Genomic DNA, 18,772 nt, shown 5'->3' with positions numbered 1-18,772 from the left:
ACCATAGTTTCTTACCCAGCTTTGTGTCGCAGTCCTTTGACCATGTGTCCAGTGTCTAGACGTCCTTTAGGAATGTGATCCTGAATGGGGTCCACAAATTTAAATACATGAGAGGACCCAAACTGAACCTTCATACCACTTTGCAGCATAGTGGTCTCTGAAATCAGCTGACCTTCCACATATGTCTCAGCATCCATGCTTCTTGGAGTAACAGTAACAACTCCATCCATATTACTGAGGTCACAGTGATGAGGCTGAATTCCTGGACCAAACAACTGAAAACACATATTATCAAAGTCAAAAGAAGCCAAACTAAAACCAGAGATTTCAAAAGCTTACGGTAGTTTACTTAAACCTTTGTTTTAATAAACCAAGAAATTAGATTCCAAGATTCCGTATTTCTGAACTTTAAAAAGTCATTAAAATAAACCTGCCATGGCTTGTAACAATCTTGCAATCCTACACATTTCAGTCATGTTTTTGATGAATGGCCTATTCATTTTCAAAAATACAATCTTGTAGTGTCCATATCTCAAAGCTGTAGGATAACACAAGATAAACTGGTAAGAGTGACAGATGTTTGTAAAAATACATTTATTTGTAAAACAAATGTAATAGTTACTGTATCTTGTCAAGAATCAAAGCATATCTGCCATCAAACTGCTACTGGCTGAAGCATCAGGGATCATTCTCCTAGTACTGCAATATGTAAGGTTCAACTGGACATCTATAAATGCATTCTCAGCACTTTTATTACTATCAACAGCAATATAATTCACATATTAAACCTTTTTTTGATCCACAGAACTCCTTACCATCGCCCAAATTGATGTTGGAAATTGCAATGTCTGGCGTACTGCAGCAGGGAAGAAGTGCCTTCTATGTAGGGGGCAGCAAGGATCACTTAGTTAAGACAGTGAGAGCAGCATCCCTCTTGTTTCCTGGGGGTCATTTCCTTGTCTCCTATTGGGCTAAACAGGGCAATATCCTGCTTCTTCTCTCTCCTGCCTTACTCACTTTTCTACAAGATGTAGTCAGATAGCAAAGACCCTATCTCTATCTCTCTTCTTCACTCTCAAGTAAGTATTTCTTAAATAAACTTTTTAGCCTTTTTAATCAGCACAGCGTAACTTCTCTGCTCTGTTTGCACTCTGCCAACAATTGAAGCCCCCTATTGCTATGTTTCCTAGTACACTAGTACTAATATTTTCAAAAAACAAAGTTAGTATGTGGAAAGCATGGATGTCCAGGGGCAGCCAGGCAGTCAAAGCAGCACCCCATCCCAGCACCCTCTGGTTCATTGGGAAAATCAACAGGCTGGCAGGGGAGAAAGCCACACTGCAAAGCATGGCCCAGCAAGTCGAAGGCCCATCATGTGGCAGAGAGACAGTGCAGTGCCAGAAGCTGAGCCAGTGATAGCCTTGTTTTCTTTAGGACTGACTGGGCTAGAAAAGCTAGCCTATGAGGCATTGGAGGAAGGCAGGCTGAGGGGGAAGAAAGTCATGGACGGCAGGCCATTGGTGGAGGTTGCCTCAACCTCACAGAACCTCACCGCAGCTGAGAAGCACTGGGCAAGTCTGAGGCAGCTCCACTCCCCTGGACCACTTTATTAGGCAGGCTCAGGACCAGCCAGGGAAGAAGCACCAGGCCTCTCCCATGTGGTCAGGGGAGAGGTGTGTATCAAGAGACAGAGATGGCTCTGGGTGCTGTCAAACTTCCCTCTTCTCTGTGAACTGAGGCCATCTTCAAATCTTGCTAGAAAAGAGCCCTGAAAGGCATGGCAGCCCTGGACTCCAACCTAAGGGAGGCCGAGCCTGACACTGGATTATAAAGCAATATTTAACAATCTTGAGTTGGATCTTACCAACTTTTTGGCAAAGGAACACATGAGCAGAACAGAATAGAAGGATACAACCCACTACTTGTGTCTAGGTTATGAAATTTAGGAATGACTAAGTATGCAGTTTATCATTCTGCTTGTCTCAAATAATGTTCCTGTCATGTCTGCATACCAATCATTCATGCCATTCATATGTTCTCTGTTCCCTGTATTGATTAGATCATACTGTATAATTATATGCTCTTATTATGCTCATGTACTGTGACCATTATATTCATGCCATCTCGAGCTTGCATAAAAACTAAAGTACTAATGTTCAGACTGTTATCTTTGACGCCTGCTTGCTGACCTTGTACTAAACTGTAACTCTTCACGAGAGACAGAGAGTGTTGAATTCCTTGTAATCTTCTGGCTTTCTCTGGCCAGACAAAGCTATTGTGTTTCTTATGAGAATTGGGACTTTTGTGCCTTATTGCTAACTGCCCCGGGGGGGGGGGGAATCCTGCTCCTTATATCGAAGTGTTTATGCTTGCATTCTCATTCCTGCCAATCCTATTCATCTTTGGAGGTACCTGTGAACTTAATGGATCTCTGTAATAAAACCTTTTCAGCCAAGACCCTGGAGTACTTGTTGTGAGGGATTTGGGGATCTATCTCTCATGGACTGCCATCCCTAGAACTGACAGTTCCTCACCTGAATAGAGTTGTCATCAAATTTTTCAGTACCAACTTCTGTCACACTTAACTGCAAACGATAGAGCTTTGGTTTATCTCTGGAATCAGAACCATCTGTAAGAAAGAAGAAACCACTTTAAAAAAATTTGATGAATTTTATGGAATGGATCTACATGGTATTATTATATTAAACACTATCACCTCTCCCAGGAGTTATAACCTGCACCCCCAATTTCAGACCGTCCATTATAAACCTATTTATTCTGGAATGCCTTTGGAGGCATTCAGTCATTTTAATGTTATGCTGTTACTGAATTTTTATTTTTTAATTCTTTCATTTTTTATGGTGTGAGCCACCTTGGATATTCCTTTGAACACAAAAAGACAACATAGTGCTGCCAGGGTTCAGATTAAGAAACTGAATTTAACAAAGGAAATAAGAATGAAGGAAATATCAATGTGCTGGTATTCTCTTAAAAGTGTCGTGTTATTCATTTAAGTTCTTTTGCAAACATTTTTATTATGGTCATTACATTATCCTCTATGCGGGAAAAGCTCAATGTGTATAATTACTCATGGATCTTCCACCATTCCATCTCCATCGGTTCACAAGTTCATCTATTCATGTGGGGAGTCTTTTAAAAAACAGAATGTATAGACTACATTAGCCCCACCCCCCCCACCCCGCATCTTCTCTTGTTAAAAACAGGTGTTTTTAAGCGTTTTTCCCAAGACCAGCTTGCTGCTAGTATCAGATGTGAGCTGGTATGGCATAAGGCAGAGGAGGGGTTTAGTTTCTCTTCTCTGTGCCCAGTTTGTGCTAAAAAGCAAAACACAGCCTAGTTTTCCCTTACAATAACAAAAATGCATCCTCAAGTAAGAAGAAGAAAGAAGGCTCTCTCTTTCCAAATACACCTATGCTGAGAGCAAAGTTTAATACAACCACGTACTTCAACTGCTAGGTGTCACTTCATAAATAAAGGTTTTCAATAGAGTAAAGTGCCTGGCAGAAAAATAACTTAAGGAAGAAAACAGACATACTTTGTTATCTAGTGGGCAGCAGCAAATCTAGAAGAGAAAAAGACTGTAGATATGGAAAATATGAGAATGTATTATGATAAAAGGAAATCTAAAACAGCAATAAATCTTGCACAAGAAGACAGTATTGCACAAATCTTGCACAAGAAGACCAGAAAAAGAAACACTGAATACTTTTAACTAAGAGTAAATACAGACATGCCTTACTTTATTTTATTCAGCTAGAGAAAAAAGTAGTTGCTATTGTTTTTAAAAACTATATCAAAATAAGTCATTATAATTTGTCTCCTTTCCCACAACATAAAATGACAGATGTTCAACATCTCTGCCTTGCAACCCCTATGATGGGCACTGATGTCTCGTTTCTTAACAGTACAGGCACTTCTATTAATTTGTGAGGTTTAACACACACATTCCTTTAAGGATTTCAAATTTTTCTGCAATCCCAGGGCTTTTCTGGGGTCTGTAGAAAGATCTTTCTTGGCTGCTCATGGCTCTGTTCTCTGGATTTAAGTATCTAGAGATAGGGCCATGTTGAGAATTACATATATTTATGGTTGGATTTATGCATGAATATATTCAGTCAAGATTTGAAAGAAAAATGTTTGATTACTGATATGAACAAGAAAATTATGAAAAATTCCCAGTTTTGTGTCTCTCTGTTTATTCATACCAAATAACATAAAGAAAGAAAATGGCTCCATGATATTTAATTATACTCTTTATAATCCAGTGTTCTATGCTGAAGTTAGAAAAAGAACAAATAATCTTTATAAAGTGAAACATGTTTAGGCTATGATGAGAATTTGCAAGTTTAACAGATGTGAACAGAAAACATTTTGAGGCCTTAAAGTTTATTTTTTTATGTTAACTTTTTGCAACTGTACAAGAGAGAAATGAAGGCTTAAACCAAACTAGATGGGACAGAATTTATGTAGCATTCATGTACAAGAAGTTAACAGGTACAAAATAACAGGTACAAAATTAAATAAAGAAGTTAACAGGTACAAAATAACAGGTACAAAATTTTTTGTTTCTATTGGAATAATGCAGAATACATCATACAAAGCAAAGGAACCTTGCTTTAAGGAAATAAGTAAGTACCGATTCGGTTTCGTTTTCTCAGCCATGCCGGACGCTCCTCTCGGCTGGTCCGGGAGGAAACGACCGGGCACCCTGACCGGGCGGCTGATCCGCAAGGATTAGCCCCCAGGACTCCCAGGGAGGGAGCCAGGGTCCGGGACGCGGCGGGAAGAACTCCCCGAAATCAATGCGGGGGGGGAATTGCCCGTTTGTCCCTATGGAGGCCGGCAGACGTGCGCGGCGCCTCGAGTGCCGCCGGGCAATGAGAAACGGCAAGTAAAAGAAACAGGCGGAAGCCTGTAAACAAGCGAATCCCTTCTGTTCTACAAGCGTTTGTGAAGGAGAGGTTGATCTGAAGAAGACTCGCTCTTCCCCTTCGTCGAGTTCCAGAATTTTGTTGGCGCCCCCCCCCCCAAATGGCAGCAAAGAAGCAAAGTCCCGCTCTCGGTAAGTCAATCTCGGCTACCTTGCAGAAGGGGGAGTCGCTCGAAGAGTTGGTGCGCAGGGCGGTGGTGGAAGCTATAAAACCCTTTGTTGACAAGCTGAACGAAACTGATCAAAGGGTGGGCTTAATTGAAAGCGAGGTGAAAACCATTAAGGCAGCAGCGGGGGGGGGCAGAAAAGTCTGCTCTGGAAAGTGCGTCACTTGTGAAGGCTACAAAAAAGGAGCTGAAGTTGGTGGAGAACCAGCTGATCGGGCTACAGGTGGAACGAACGCAGACAATTTTGCGTCTCCAAAACGTGAAAGAGGAGGAAAAAGAGGATCTGTGGGAGGTGGTCTCGAAACTATTGGCGATACCCGCGAGGACGACTAAAGAAGAGGTTAAAAGCGCCATTTTGGAGGTCCGTCGGGCTTCTTCAAAATATGCAACAAAGCGACAGTTGCCTCGTGAGATCATTATTGACTTTTCATCTAAAAAGATTCGGGACACCATCCTATATAACTCATACAATGCGGATTTGGACTTTATGGGTTTGAAAGTCAAGATTTTGAAGGACGTTCCATTTCTAGTCCGGAAACGGCGTTTTAAATATAAAAAGTTTGCAGCTCTTCTGAGGGACCATGGAATAAAGTACAAATGGTTATTCCCGGAAGGAATATGGTTCAGATATAAAGATCAGGCCTATAAGATATTATCAGAAGATCAACTAAAGGATTTTGAGAATAAAAACCCAGAACTCTGCTGCACCAAGAACGAAGAAAAGGAGGAGCCGGAGGGGGGGGAGGAGGAGGAGAGCACCGCAACAGCAGTTGCACAGAGAGAACTGCGTCCGGGACCTAGAAGGGGGAGGAAAGTTTAATCAGAATTTGAAATGTTTATTCTCTGTATGATTAACCACTCCATCATTATCCTATGGAGCTATTTTTGTATTATGACAGTATGAAGGGAAACATTGAAGTGTAGTGTTTAGTGTTTGTAGTTCATTCCCCCCCCTTTTTCTTTTTCCACCCCCCTTTGTCCCTTCCCTCTCCCCTTTCCTTGTGATAGTCTTGTGTAGTGTTTTGTAGTTGTGAAAAATAAAAAAAATTATTAAAAAAAAAAAAGGAAATAAGTAAGTACCATCTAAAGGGCCTGTTCAAAATACAACTTTTCTGGTACTGAGGCCAGGTTCTCTGAAAGTTTAAAAGAGTAGTCTAGTACTAGTAGAAGCCTGCCGGCTATGGTAAAAATATTATAAATGAACTTTAACTGCTGAGGAACGCTGTCTGGAAGAAAAACATTCATTTCTCCCCTCAGTTAACTAATTGTTAACTAATGCTCAGGTTCAACAAGTCCACTTCCAGTGTAGGGGGAAACATAGCCTCTGGAAAGTGGAGTGAGTTGTACATTTGTTCATACTATTTATTCCACACAGAACCTTTAGCTGTTTTTACAACTTATCTTCTGTAAATTAATCTTTGATTGTTGTTCTTTCCATCTGTGTTTGTCAAGTCAAAACAGCTGTGGAAAGGAGTTTCTAATAACCTAACTTTCAAATACCACATTATAAAGGTCACAAATAAAAGCCCTTTAGGGCAGGGGTACCCAACCTGCAGTCCGCGGGCCACATGCGGCCCCCAAGCTCTTTCTGTGCAGCACTCCAACCTGTTGTTTGCTGCTATCACTCTCAAGGCATTTTCCCCTCAGACCCACACTATTCTTCCTGCTTCAAGAGGCAACACCTATTGCTGTTCTTCCTGTCCCTTTCTTGCAAAAAACACAATAGCAACATTGTTTCTTCTGGTCTCCATGGTTCCTTCTGCCAGCCCCCTCTTAGTCTTATTTTCCATATTAGCATTTTGGCCATTTTGGTTGCTTTGCTGGCTACCCGTCCTGCTTAGCTTTTGTACTCCCCCTCTCCATGCCTTACCATGTTGAAGGCTATATATGTGTATAAAGCAGGTGTGTGAAAGGGTACAGGATATCTATTTTGCAAAAAAAAAAGTGGGGAAAGGACAGTAAAAGGGCTGGTGTTTTTGCAAAAAAAAAAAAAGGATATAAAGTGTTTTCCATACTGGACATTTCTAGAGGCTCCACCCATCAAGGCACTTCCAAGTGGCATCCAAGGTTACTAGTGAGGTTGCTGTTGCAGGCAAAAGCATTCTTCCTTCTTCAATAAGAGCTGGTTGCTGACTTTTTGCCTTGCTTGCTTCTGCCTCTCCTCCCCCACCCACTTCAGCTAGGAGTCATCTCATGCATCTGCGATTGCAGGAGCAGGTGAGTGGCCCATTGGGTTGAGAAGGAAGAAGTACTCCTTAGCAGGGAAGCTTATAGAATGGAAGATTTAAGTATCGCTTACTGTGAAGCTTCCTTTCTTGGTGGTCCAGGAGTGGGTCAGTCTGTACTTTGGGGAAGCAACTCCTCCACTCCAGTGCAGGGTCAGTTGATTTGATCAATCCTGGAATGGGAGGGGCTTCCTCGGCTCTTTATTTTTTCTGGCCTTGCCTAAGTGCAGGATGTCAACTGCAGTGCTCCGTTGAGCACGAAATCCCGGCAAGGCAAAAAAAAAAGGGGGGGCAGAAGACGGAGAAAGGAGCTCGCCAGGGAAGGAAGGGCTCCCAGCCCCACCCTTTCACTGTTTTCCTGTGGAAGAAAGAAGCGGCAGCGAGCAGTGAGTCCAACAGCGCTAGGCAAGCCTAACTTCCACAGCTCTCACACGAACTCCCGTGGTGTATTCCAGCCTTTGGGCTAGGAATCCCCCCCCCATCAGATCCTACAATCGGGGGACACGGTAGAGTCGGAAGACGCCAGCAGGAGTAATGGCAGGCCAACAAACCTCTGCTTCAGCTCCGATGCAGCTGCTCGGAAGCCTCTCTGCACGCCCGGGGATGGCTCGCCGGCGAGTGGGGCAGTAAGAAGCCTTCCAAGGTCAGATTCTTGTTTTTCCCTCTGATCTTTCTGGTTAGTTTGCATGAGTTGTGGCCCCTTCACCTTCGTCCAGCTCCTTTCTAAACTTCTATCCTGCGACAACACTGTTTCTGTTGGCGGGAAAGAAGTGCAATGGCTGCGAAGGCAGGTTTATCACCCACTGCAGGAGAGGGAACACCCTTTGTAAACTGGAACTCCCTAGCTCTCCAAATTCACTCTCCTCCCATCAGTCCCCAGGAGATGAAAGGGAAAATCACACTGGATCAGAACCTACAAGTCAGGAAGTTAAAGCCCACCTATTATCCTGGCTTTGTTCTGAAATGAGAGAATTTAAGGAAGTGTTGAAGGAGCATGGTTTTCTTAAAGAGGGGCCTTCCTCGTCAGACAGGGCAGGCAGGCAACCTAAAAGGGCTCATCCTCCTAAAATAGGCAAACGTAGGGGGACATCACCTTCCCCACCTAAAACCAAAAAACAACGGGAGGAGGAAAGTCCCACATATGGGGAACCTAGCCACTTGGAAGATGAGTACTCAAACTTTGAAATGTCAGACGTATCCTCCAGCTAGGAGTCTTCTCATGCATCTGTGATTGCAGAAGCCGGCGAGTGGCCCGTTGGGTTGAGCAGGAAGGAGTACTCCCTTAGCAGGAAGATTATGGAATCCCCCTTCCCACATCTTCCTCCAGCCAAGTTCCCCCCTGCCCTGCTGCCATTTTGCTTCTCATGATTGAAGCTTGGCTGGCAGGCAGTGATGCATATGTGCACCTCCATATCATTTGAAGCCAACTTAATGGCATATCTTCTGCTCCAGGTGGGAGGCTGCCCTTTCATTCACTCTTTCTCTCTATCTGCCCCCTTTTGGAGGATTGGCATGTGTAGATTTAAACCTCAAAGCAGTGTGTTTATTAAGAAATAACTCATAGTATTCAGTGTACTTAGGATTTCAACTTCACCATCTGGTAGGTCTGATTCATAATCCATTTTTAAAAAATTCTTCCTGGCCTGTGCATATGGCCCAATGCTCCTGAGAACTGTAGAGGCAGGAGTCTCTTCTTTTCTTTACCATGATCAAAATGAAAATCTCCAGCTAATAGCACCTAGAGTGGGATGAGTTTGGGAAAGGGAAGAGTTAGACCCCTAAAATTATACTTTTCATATTTTTATTTATTCAAGGATAATACTGAAACCTTGCAACTGCTGCTCTGCTAAAAATTCTGTAAAAAGCTGTCTGCAAAAGAAAGTGCTGTTTCAAAGAAACGAAAGATTGCAGATGAGCACCATGTCTTTAATGACAAATGGACTACTGAGTATGTCTTTGTTTTAAACAAAGATAAAGCACTTTGCCTGATATGTCTTGAAACGGTCTCTGTATTAAAGGAGTACACTGTTAGAAGGCACTTTGGATCCTGTCACAAGAGCTACTCAATATATTGAGAGGTGTGAGTGAGCAAGATAAATTATCTTTTAAAAAAATCAATGTTTTTGCTGCAAAATAGTTTTAGAAAGCACACTGAGGAGAAATTATCTACTCTGAGGGCCAGCTATCAAGTTGCTAAATGTCTTGCTGAGAATGGTAGGCCATTCACTGGTGGTGAATTTGTTAAAAAGTGCATGGTTAAAGCAATGGAGGAAATGCGCCCTGATAAGGTGTCTTGTGTTAGTTGTGTCAGTTTATCGGCACCAGGTGTGCTGAAGAACTAAGCGAAGAGCCGCATGTCACTGACTGACAAGGCAAAAAGTTTTGATTTTTTTTCTTTAGCATTAGATAAGAGCAATGACACTGCTCAACTACTAATATTTATCAGGGGGATAGATTGCAGCTTCAGAATTACTGCAGTTTGAAAAACACTACAAATGCAGAAAACATATTCTTGAAGGTGTGCGAGTAGAACATCTTGGTCTGATGGTGCAAGAAATATGGTGGGAACTAAAACTGGTACAGATGCAAGAATCAATGAAGAGATATTGAAAATAAACAGTACGCTTCCCATGCAATTTCACTGCATGAGCCATCAGCAAGCCTTGTGCAGTAAGATTCTTCAGTGGGAAAGCATGATTCATACTGTCGTATCCAGCATTAATTACATCAGGCATCATGGCCTTACTCATCATCGGTTTCAAAATTTTGTCTCATAGACAGGTGCAGAATATGGAGACATATTGTACCACGCAGAAGTCAGGTGGCTTAGTAGAGGCAAAGTCCTCAAAAAAAAATTTCCAGTCTTCACCATGAAGTTGATGTCTTTCTCAAGGAGAAAAGAGAAGGTCAACAAATACTTTCTGATCCTGGAAGGATTTTTGATTTGGCTTTCTTACCTGAGATAAGAGAGCATCTGAACACATTGAATCTAAGGTTGCAGGGGAAAGGAAAGCTTGTGTGTGATATGTATCCCTGAACTGAAAGCTTTTGAAGCAAAACTGAACATTTGTGTGAAGCAAGTTAGTGAAAGTAACTTTTCAAACTTCTCATGCTGCAATGAACTAAAATGTGAGAAAAACGTGAATTTACATTTCCATGTTGAAGGACATGACAAAGCACTGAATCTATTGCAGGTGGGATTCCAATTCACTGATCGCCATAAGCACAGAAAGGAAATAAGAATGTTTCAAAATCCATTTGAAATAGCACCAGAAGATGCAAGTAACTTTTATCAGATGGAACTAATTGATTTGCCAGTCGGTGATCATCTCAGAGACTACAAAGAAAATAGTCTGTTCAATTTCTATTGTGGCCTACCAGATAAATTTATCAACCTAAAGATATTTTCTGCAGGCATGTTTACAGTCTTTGGCACCACATACATCTGTTAACAAACTTTTTCCAAGATGAAAATTATAAAATCCAAGTGTAGCTCAAGATTTACAGATGAATATTTACATGACATTTTAAGGGTGTCTGTCACAAACCTTGACTTGGACAATAATGCCTGGGCTAACAGAAAACAGCCACAAAAATTACACTTACTACGAGGTAAGCATGTGTAGCTAGATAAAAGGATTCGACAGTAAAATATTGTTCCAAAATAGATTGCATTCAAGTTAACATTTCTTTACTGACCTCTGAATGTTTACTGTTGTTCTAAATAGGTAGGTTAATGATTTTGTTACATTTTGATTTAAGCTGTGGCCCTCTTTAGGCACTGAACACTCTAATGTGGCCCCTGTGTGCCAAAAGGTTGGGGACCCCTGCTTTAGGTAATACAAAGCTACACTCTACCTTCCAATTTATAAAAGCCTGTGTTCTGCCTTTTATTGATATTGTGATGGCTGAAGTTTAAATAGAAAGAAATTAAGAGGATAGTGTGGAGGTAATAGGACAGCATCCAATCCAGAGAGCCATTTACCTCAAAGGTCTCCTCAGCTCTCCCTCCTTCCCCTTCCCCCATCGTATCAGGGCTGAACCACAAATAAAATCAGTGGCAGCCTAAGCCATGCAGTTACAATCAAAAACAAAAGTGGTGACAACCAGGCTCGAACCATCACAATCCTCTACTTCTTTCTTTCCACACACTAAGAATTAAACCTTGCATAGCTACACTTTTCTGTATGGCTAGACAATCTGACACTTTAAATGTAAACTTTCTTTCTGTTCAAATCAACTGGGACTATATACAGCAGATGAAATCACATCCATTACAAAAACAGTTAATCACAATCTAGAACACTTAAAGGCTAAAACATCAAGTTACTGAACAGCTACTCTTAATTCCCAAATGCAAGTGACGTAACAGCCCTTAAAAATGTCACGAGTAGACATCGGCACGGACCAGGAAAAAACCATGGACCACTGGTCTGTGATCCGTCAATTTTCACGGACCATGAACCATTCACGGACCCGCCCCAGTTCGTGGACCAGTTCCTCGGTCCATGGTCCGTCACTTCCAGGGATGCTGGGACTGCCCCTTTCACACTCACAGATGCCAAACTCACCGTGAGTCTCCAGCAGGCTCTCCTCCATCCACCCTTCAAGTTTGGCCAAGATTATATTTTGGACATCCAAGTTACAGACCACTGAAGTGGCTGCCCCCAGGAAACTTCCAGTACATAGGAGGTACAACTTGCATTGGCTTGCAGCACCAAAAAGTTGTAATGAAAACGTGGGATAGAGTTAGAGAATCTTCCTCTGAGAACGGAATGATGGCCTCCAGAGTGGATTGACAGTTCCTGGGAGTAGAAAACCTGCTCTGGGGCTGGAACGGGGAGGGAGAGAAGTACTCTTTGAGGGGATAGTCAAGAAGATTTTTTGGGTGAGACAGCAAGAATATTCTTTTAAAGGACACAAGGACAGAGACAATCTGTGAAAGGAGGTTAAATTTGGGGGGACGGAGTGGATTTCTTTGGGGAGACAGGAATATCCCTGGACATGACAGGACACGAGGCAATCCTGGGGGGAAGGAGTGTGTCCTTGGGGGAACAGAAATCTCCCAATTGGAAGCGCCGACTCTGGGAAGGAGATAAATCATCGTAAGGAGGAAGACCTGGGCATGGGGAGACTGAAAGACAGGAGGACTCTTAAGGGAGCGCACGTGGAAAGGATGGAAGTGAGAATTTTGTGGGGGAAAGACCAAAATTGGGAGAAGGCGGATGTGGACAGCCAGGCATCAGCAGGTCTCCATTACACGGTGGGACTGCATTCCATAATGATGAGCTCCACCAATGGAGGAAGCCGGACCTCTGCAAGGAGGTATGGAAGCTGCACTAGTGGGGGGCTGGCAGCTGCCTCTAGGAGCAAGAGGCCCTTAGAAGACTTTCAAGAGGGGGAGCAAGCTGTGCATTGCAACCAGATAAACAACAGTGCAGTTCAGTTCACCCTTCCCACCCCAACCCTGCAAGAAGCCTACTGGTCCTCAGTCGTGACCCTGAAGGTCGGCTGCGCAGGGCAACAGGCTCCTGGAGCTGGGGTGGCCCGTCACATCTCCCCTGGGGCCTGGGAGGTGACCACCTGGAAGAGATGGGTTCTTCAGACAGTGTTTGCCCCCTTTTTGCATGACCGGGATGTGGTCAAGTGCCACCTGCCTCCCTTATTTCCCCTGTGGGCCATAGGCTCCAATCATGGGGGCAGCCATCAGGGTTAGGTGGGTTTTGTGGGTGCCCCCCCCCACCTCAAGGACCCAGGAGGCAATCAGGGGCCCGCCACCCTTCCTTCCCCCAGGGGCAACGGGCTGCTGTAGCTGGGGGATGGGGTGGCCCTCAACACTCCCCTTTGTGACTGGGGGCAGCCGCTGCGTTGGACAGGTGGGTTTCGTAGGTGGCTGCCTTCGCGTCAAGGAACTGAGAGGCAGTCAACGGCCTACCACCCTTCCTTCCCCGGGGGCAACGGGCTCCTGTAGTGAGGGGTGGGGCAGCTCCCAACACCCCCCCTTTCTAAGGGTGGACACTGCATTGGTGAGATATGTTTTGTTGGTGGCTGCCCCCTCCTCAAGGGCCCGGGAGGCATTCAGGAGCCTGCTGCCCTTCCCTCCCTCAGGAGTGACGAGCTCCAGTAGTGGGGGATGGAGTGGCCCCCAACACCCCCCTTGTGACTGGAGGGCACCCACTTTGTGTTGTTAAGGTGGGTTTCATTGGTGGCTGCCCCCTCCTCGTGAACCCGGGAGGCTTCATAGGCCCGCTGCCCTTCCTTCCCCTGGGGGCAATGGGATCCTGCAGCAGGGAGTGGAGTGAGGTGGCCCCAAACACCCCCCTTGTGACTGGGGGCGGCCACATCCCATTATTGAGGTGGGTTTCATCAGTGGGGGCCACATCCTTGCGGGCCCAGAAGGCTTCAGGGGCCCACCACTCTTCCTTCCCCTGGAAGTTCTGGGCTCCTGTAGCAGCGGGTGGGGTGGCCCTGCATTCACTGCATTGGTGAGGTGATTTTCGTCAGTGCCCACCCCCTCCTCATGGGCCTGTGAGGATGCCTTCCCTACATTTGCAGGAATGAGACTTGGGCTCCCCTATTTGGAACGACCCTTCCCCATGCCTGAGGGAAGGACACTTGGGCTCCACTATTCAGATGGTCACCAGCAAAAGACATCTGCCAACATGGTGGCTGTGAGGGATTGTAACATCTGCCTTTGGAGGGCGCCTTCTCCACGCCTGCGGGAAGGAGACTTGTGCTCCTCTATTCAGAAGGACCCCCATGCCTGCAGGAGGGTCACCGATTAAACGCACCTTGGCGAATGTGGTGTCTGTGAGGGATCGAGATATCTGCCTTCCCCACGCATAGCGGAGAGAGAATTACCCCACACACACACTTGGAAGGACCTTTTCCCATGCCTGGGGGAAGGAGACTTGGGCTCCTCAATTCAAGAGGACCCTTCCCCATGCCTGGGAGAAGGAGGCTTGTGTCCCCCTATTCAGAAGGACCCTTCCCCATGCCTGGGGGAAGAACAGTTGGGCAGCAGTCACTGATGAAAACCACCTCAGCGAACGTGGTGACTCTGAGGGATCGAGAAGTCTGCCTTCCCCAGGCCTAGCAGAAGGAGACTTGGTCTCCTCTATTCGAGAGAACCCTTCCCCACACTTAGGGAGAAAGGAGGCCTGTGCTACACAATTTGGAATGACCCTTCCCCACACTTGGTGGAAGAAGACTTCACCTCCTCAATTCGAGAGGACCCTTCCCCACGCCTGGGGGAATGAGACTTGGGCTCCCCTATTCCTTGGGCGATCCCTTGTGAAACCCACCTTGCTGACATGGTAGCAGTGATGGAATGGACTGTCTGCCTTCCCTATGCTTGGGGAGAGGAGACTTGGGCTCCTCTATTTGGAAGGAGCCTTCCCCATACCTGGGGGAAAGAAGGAGACTTGTGCCGCCCTATTCAGAAGGGGCCTTCCCCATACCTGGGGGAAGAAAGAAGACTTTTGTAGAAGAGGCCTTTCCCACACTTGAGGGAAGGAAGGAGACTTCTGCTCCCCTATTTGGAAGGGGCTTTCCCCATGCCTGGGGAAAGGAGACCCAGGCTCCCCCACTTGGAAGGGCGTCACCAGCGAAACCCACCTCACTGACACGGTGGTGACAACAGAACATCTGCTTTCAGAAGGTGCCTTCCTCACACCTGCAGGAGGGAAACTTGGGCTCTCTCATTCGGAGGGCAAATGGGGGAGCCATTCTTTCCCCTGTGGGTGACAGGCTCTTATAGAGGGGGTGGGAGCAGCCACCAGGGTGAAGTGTCTTTTACTGACGGCTGCCCTCTCCTTGCGGGTCTGGGAGCCAGTCAGAGGCCTGCCGCCCTTCCTTCCTTCTCCCTGGGGTGACGGAGCTGCTGTAGTGGGAGGTGGGGTGGCCCCAACGCTCCCCATCTGATTGAAGGGTGGCTACAACGTTGGTGAGGTGGGTTTTGACAGTGGCCGCCCCCTCCTTGCGAGTCCTGGTGGGTGCCTTCCCTACGCCTGGGGGAAGGAAGGAGACTAGGGTTACCCTACTCAAAAAGACCCCGCCCCATGCCTGGTGGAAGGAAAGTACAGCAGTCGCCGACAAAATCCACCTCACCAATGTGCCAGCGGATGCCTTCCCCACCATCAGGGAAGGCAGTTAAAAGGCCCCTGATGGGAGCTTGCATTGACAAAAAGCCAACAGTCACCAACCCGCAGCACTTCCCTTCCCTGAGGGTGACAGGCTCCTGTAGTGGGAGGGTGACCCCCAACCCACACACACTTTTGACTGGAGGAGCAGCTACTGCGATGGTGAGGTGGATTTTGATGGTGGCCGTCCCCTCTTTGCGGACCCAGGAGGGTGCCTTCCCCCACACTGGGGGGGAAGAAGACTTGGGCACCCCCATACAGATGGCGCCTTTCCCACACCTGGGAAAGGTTATTCGGAGTCCCTCATGGGATGCCTACAATGGCTGAAGTGCACGCGACATAAATGGACAGATGCCATCCAAACCAGCTGGGACAAATGCTCAAAATATTTTTTCCAGCCTCCCATCTACCAAAACCCACCTCCCCAACATGGTGTCAGCGAATGAAGAGGTCAGTGGTCCCACTTTTTCAGGACACGCACCATTTGGTAACAGGGCTAATGTGGAGCTAATGCAAAGCCAATGTGTCTGGAGGCTCAGTTTCACGGATGTAGCTGTTGGTCCCTAGAACCCACCTCACCAACGTGGTGGCCATGCAAGTTTTCTTCCCAACCTGGGGGAAAGGTGGTACTGATTAAGACTCCACTTTGGGGGGCTGTCTACACACACACACCCATTGGAAAGGAGCAGGGACAAAAAAGGAGGACCTTCCCCTCTAAGAAAGAGTGCCAACGGCGACCAGAAACCCACCTCTCCAAGGGGCTGCAAGAGAGGAATGCCACCAAATGTTATGCGAGTCCTTGGTAGGACCATCCCTTATAGGCAGGACAAATTCTATCCCCCATATGGGCTGGGTGAGAGGGAGGACTTTCCTAACCTTGGGGAAGCAAAATGAAACTCCTTCTGTGGTAAGGTACATTCGCAATGTGAGAAGAAGTCTGTGGCAGGCACAACCCGCCTCGTGGACAGGATGGCTGCAAGTAAAACCCTCAGTCTCTAGCGTAAAAGAGACTTCAATTCCCCTAGCGTGGGAGGGGTGGGTGCATGAACCTTGCAACTGAGTCTGCCAGTCACACAGAGACTGGAATGGGCCCCTTGCCTGGCCATGGAGGATGGAGTCCCTTGGTGGAGCAATGGATGAAGGAACCTCCACAACACAACTCCCATAAGGTGATGCTGCAAGGGATGCCTTCCCCATCCATGGGAGGAGAAATAGGTGGTCCACAGGGCTCAGACCTGCCCAGACTAATTCCCATCCAGAAACAGTTAATAACGTTATAGTGATCCCCTCCAGGCTGCCGGTATCCACCACACTGATGGCTTGGCCCACAGGAAAGCCTTCCCCCTGTGTACACACAGGGAACTTGGTTGCACTTCCCTGGGAGTTGGGGGGGGGGATTGGCACCCCAGAGATGTAGGATTCCTTGGGAATACAGTAGGGTTGAACCCAAGGCTACTTCAGCAACAAGAACCCACCTTAGCAACAAGGTGGCCAGCCTGGAAGCCTTCCCACTGCAGACCCAAGGGAAATGCTGAAATTTCTCTTGCTCTGCACCACTGTAGCAGACTGCTGGAACCCATCTCCACAACGGGGTGGCCGCAACTGCCTGCAATGGACTACAACAGTCCCCTTCCCCACTTTGGGGGAAGTCAATTCCTCGGGGGGGGGGGGATAGGCTCTAGTTCTGGGGGCAGCCGCTTAGGTGTGGGGTGTGTTGACGGCATCTGCTCTCCCCCTTGCGGGCCCACTGACTGCCTCCCTTCCTTCCCCACAGGAGTCACAGGGTTCCACAGATGGTGGGTTTACCCCCCAAACTGACTGGAAACACCAAGATAGTTGTTCCTGTCTGGCATTGACAGAGGGTGCGGAGGGGTCAAAGCAAGGTTCTGGACAAGCGACCGCCTCCAAACCTTGTCCCCTTGGCTGACAGCGGGATGCAATTGTGGACGATGAGCATTATTGAAGCAGGGGATGGGAAGACCCGGGGAGAAGGGACCTGGAATTGCCACACCTTCCAAAGAACCCATCTCAACAATATGGTTGCTTGGATGGAAAAGAAGGAAACAAATGCCTTCCCAACCTGGATTCAGAAATGAATCATGGATTCATTTCTGCTGGAAAGAGACATCTCACCGACGAGGTGGTTGGAGAACTTCACTGATGTGGAAACACATGCTGGGTAGCAGCTGCAGCAGCAGTACAACACCCAGCAGAAGAAACCATCTCACCCACAGGGTGGACACCAAAGATGTCTTTCCCCAGCAGACTCATGGACAAGTAGGTTGAAATAACCCTCAGTTAATGGGCTCCTGCTCTTCTCTGCCGCCACAGACAGACTAACACGGCATTCCTCCACGAGGAAGTGGGGGTGGGCCAGAGCCTAACTGTTGGTGAGAGAGTCTGGCAGTGGCGCGGAAACTGAGTTTGCTCAGAGCAAAGTATTCACCACAAGATCCAGGGAGGGATAGCCCAACAGAGGAAGGATAAGCTTTATAAAGGCCAATTGATTCACCAGGGCTGGGTCCAGGCGTGAGCAGTGGGGACGGAGGATGTCTCCTAGGTGAGAGAATACTTGCTCGCTCTGGACACTGGTGTGTGTGTGTGTGGGGGGGATCATGGCCACGAACGACAGGTCCTGCTAGATGGCACCTTTACATGCCTAATACTCCAGGGGATTGGACTTGGGGGGCTTGACAAGGTACTCTCGCACCATCACTTCCACCTAGTCCTCCAAGAGGGCAGCCCTTTCCTTTCTGTTGCTGGCAACGTCCTAGTTCAACACCGAGGACCAATAGTGGGGGTGGTCCCTGTTGGGTGGGCTGCCACAGCCTGGGATGCTGGGCTCATCCGCCACCTCCACCTCTTCCTGCTCCTTGGCCAATAATCCCTCTTCCGTGCCCTCTTCCTTTCGGCCACATCTTTTCTCCTGAAATCTGAGGACCTCTCTGCGGAACTCCTTCTTCAAGCCCTGGAGCTCACTTTGGTGCATGGCGATGACACTCTTTACACAAGGATCACACATGCAGGCCATTCTGTACTCTCACTATTTGCACACAGGATGCAAGCGTGTGGCCATGTCTGCCTGAAACCTCTTTACCAAGTCCCTGACACTGGGGAGAAGAGCTTCCCCCCCCCACCGCTCCAGTTCTTTGGCCAGCGCCCGGTCCAGCCCACAGATCAGGGGGATGACTTGCCCCAGGCTGGACTTGTAGAAGCAGAGGAGATTGGTGGTGTTTTGAAATGGTTTCATGGCACAGACCAATTGGGAGAGGACTAGCCAGTCCGTAG

General features: G+C 47.0%; 1 protein-coding gene across 15 annotated transcripts in view; it reads right to left on the bottom strand.

Annotated features, from left to right (window-relative positions):
- The window catches only part of AFDN (afadin, adherens junction formation factor), a 223,718-nt gene that overhangs the window by 140,470 nt on the left and 64,476 nt on the right, over window positions 1-18,772 (bottom strand). For all 15 annotated transcript variants that reach the window (XM_054973994.1, XM_054974054.1, XM_054974089.1 and 12 more), the window contains exons 9-10: window positions 2,535-2,629; window positions 16-275 (exon numbers count right to left, since the gene is read on the bottom strand). In XM_054973994.1, coding sequence (XP_054829969.1) covers window positions 16-275; window positions 2,535-2,629 — 355 coding nt within the window. The remainder of the gene's footprint in view (window positions 1-15; window positions 276-2,534; window positions 2,630-18,772) is intronic.

Source organism: Eublepharis macularius, chromosome 1 (assembly GCF_028583425.1).
Source record: "Eublepharis macularius isolate TG4126 chromosome 1, MPM_Emac_v1.0, whole genome shotgun sequence".
NCBI classification, from domain to species: Eukaryota; Metazoa; Chordata; class Lepidosauria; order Squamata; family Eublepharidae; genus Eublepharis; species Eublepharis macularius.
This window is presented reverse-complemented; position numbering and strand designations above follow the sequence as displayed.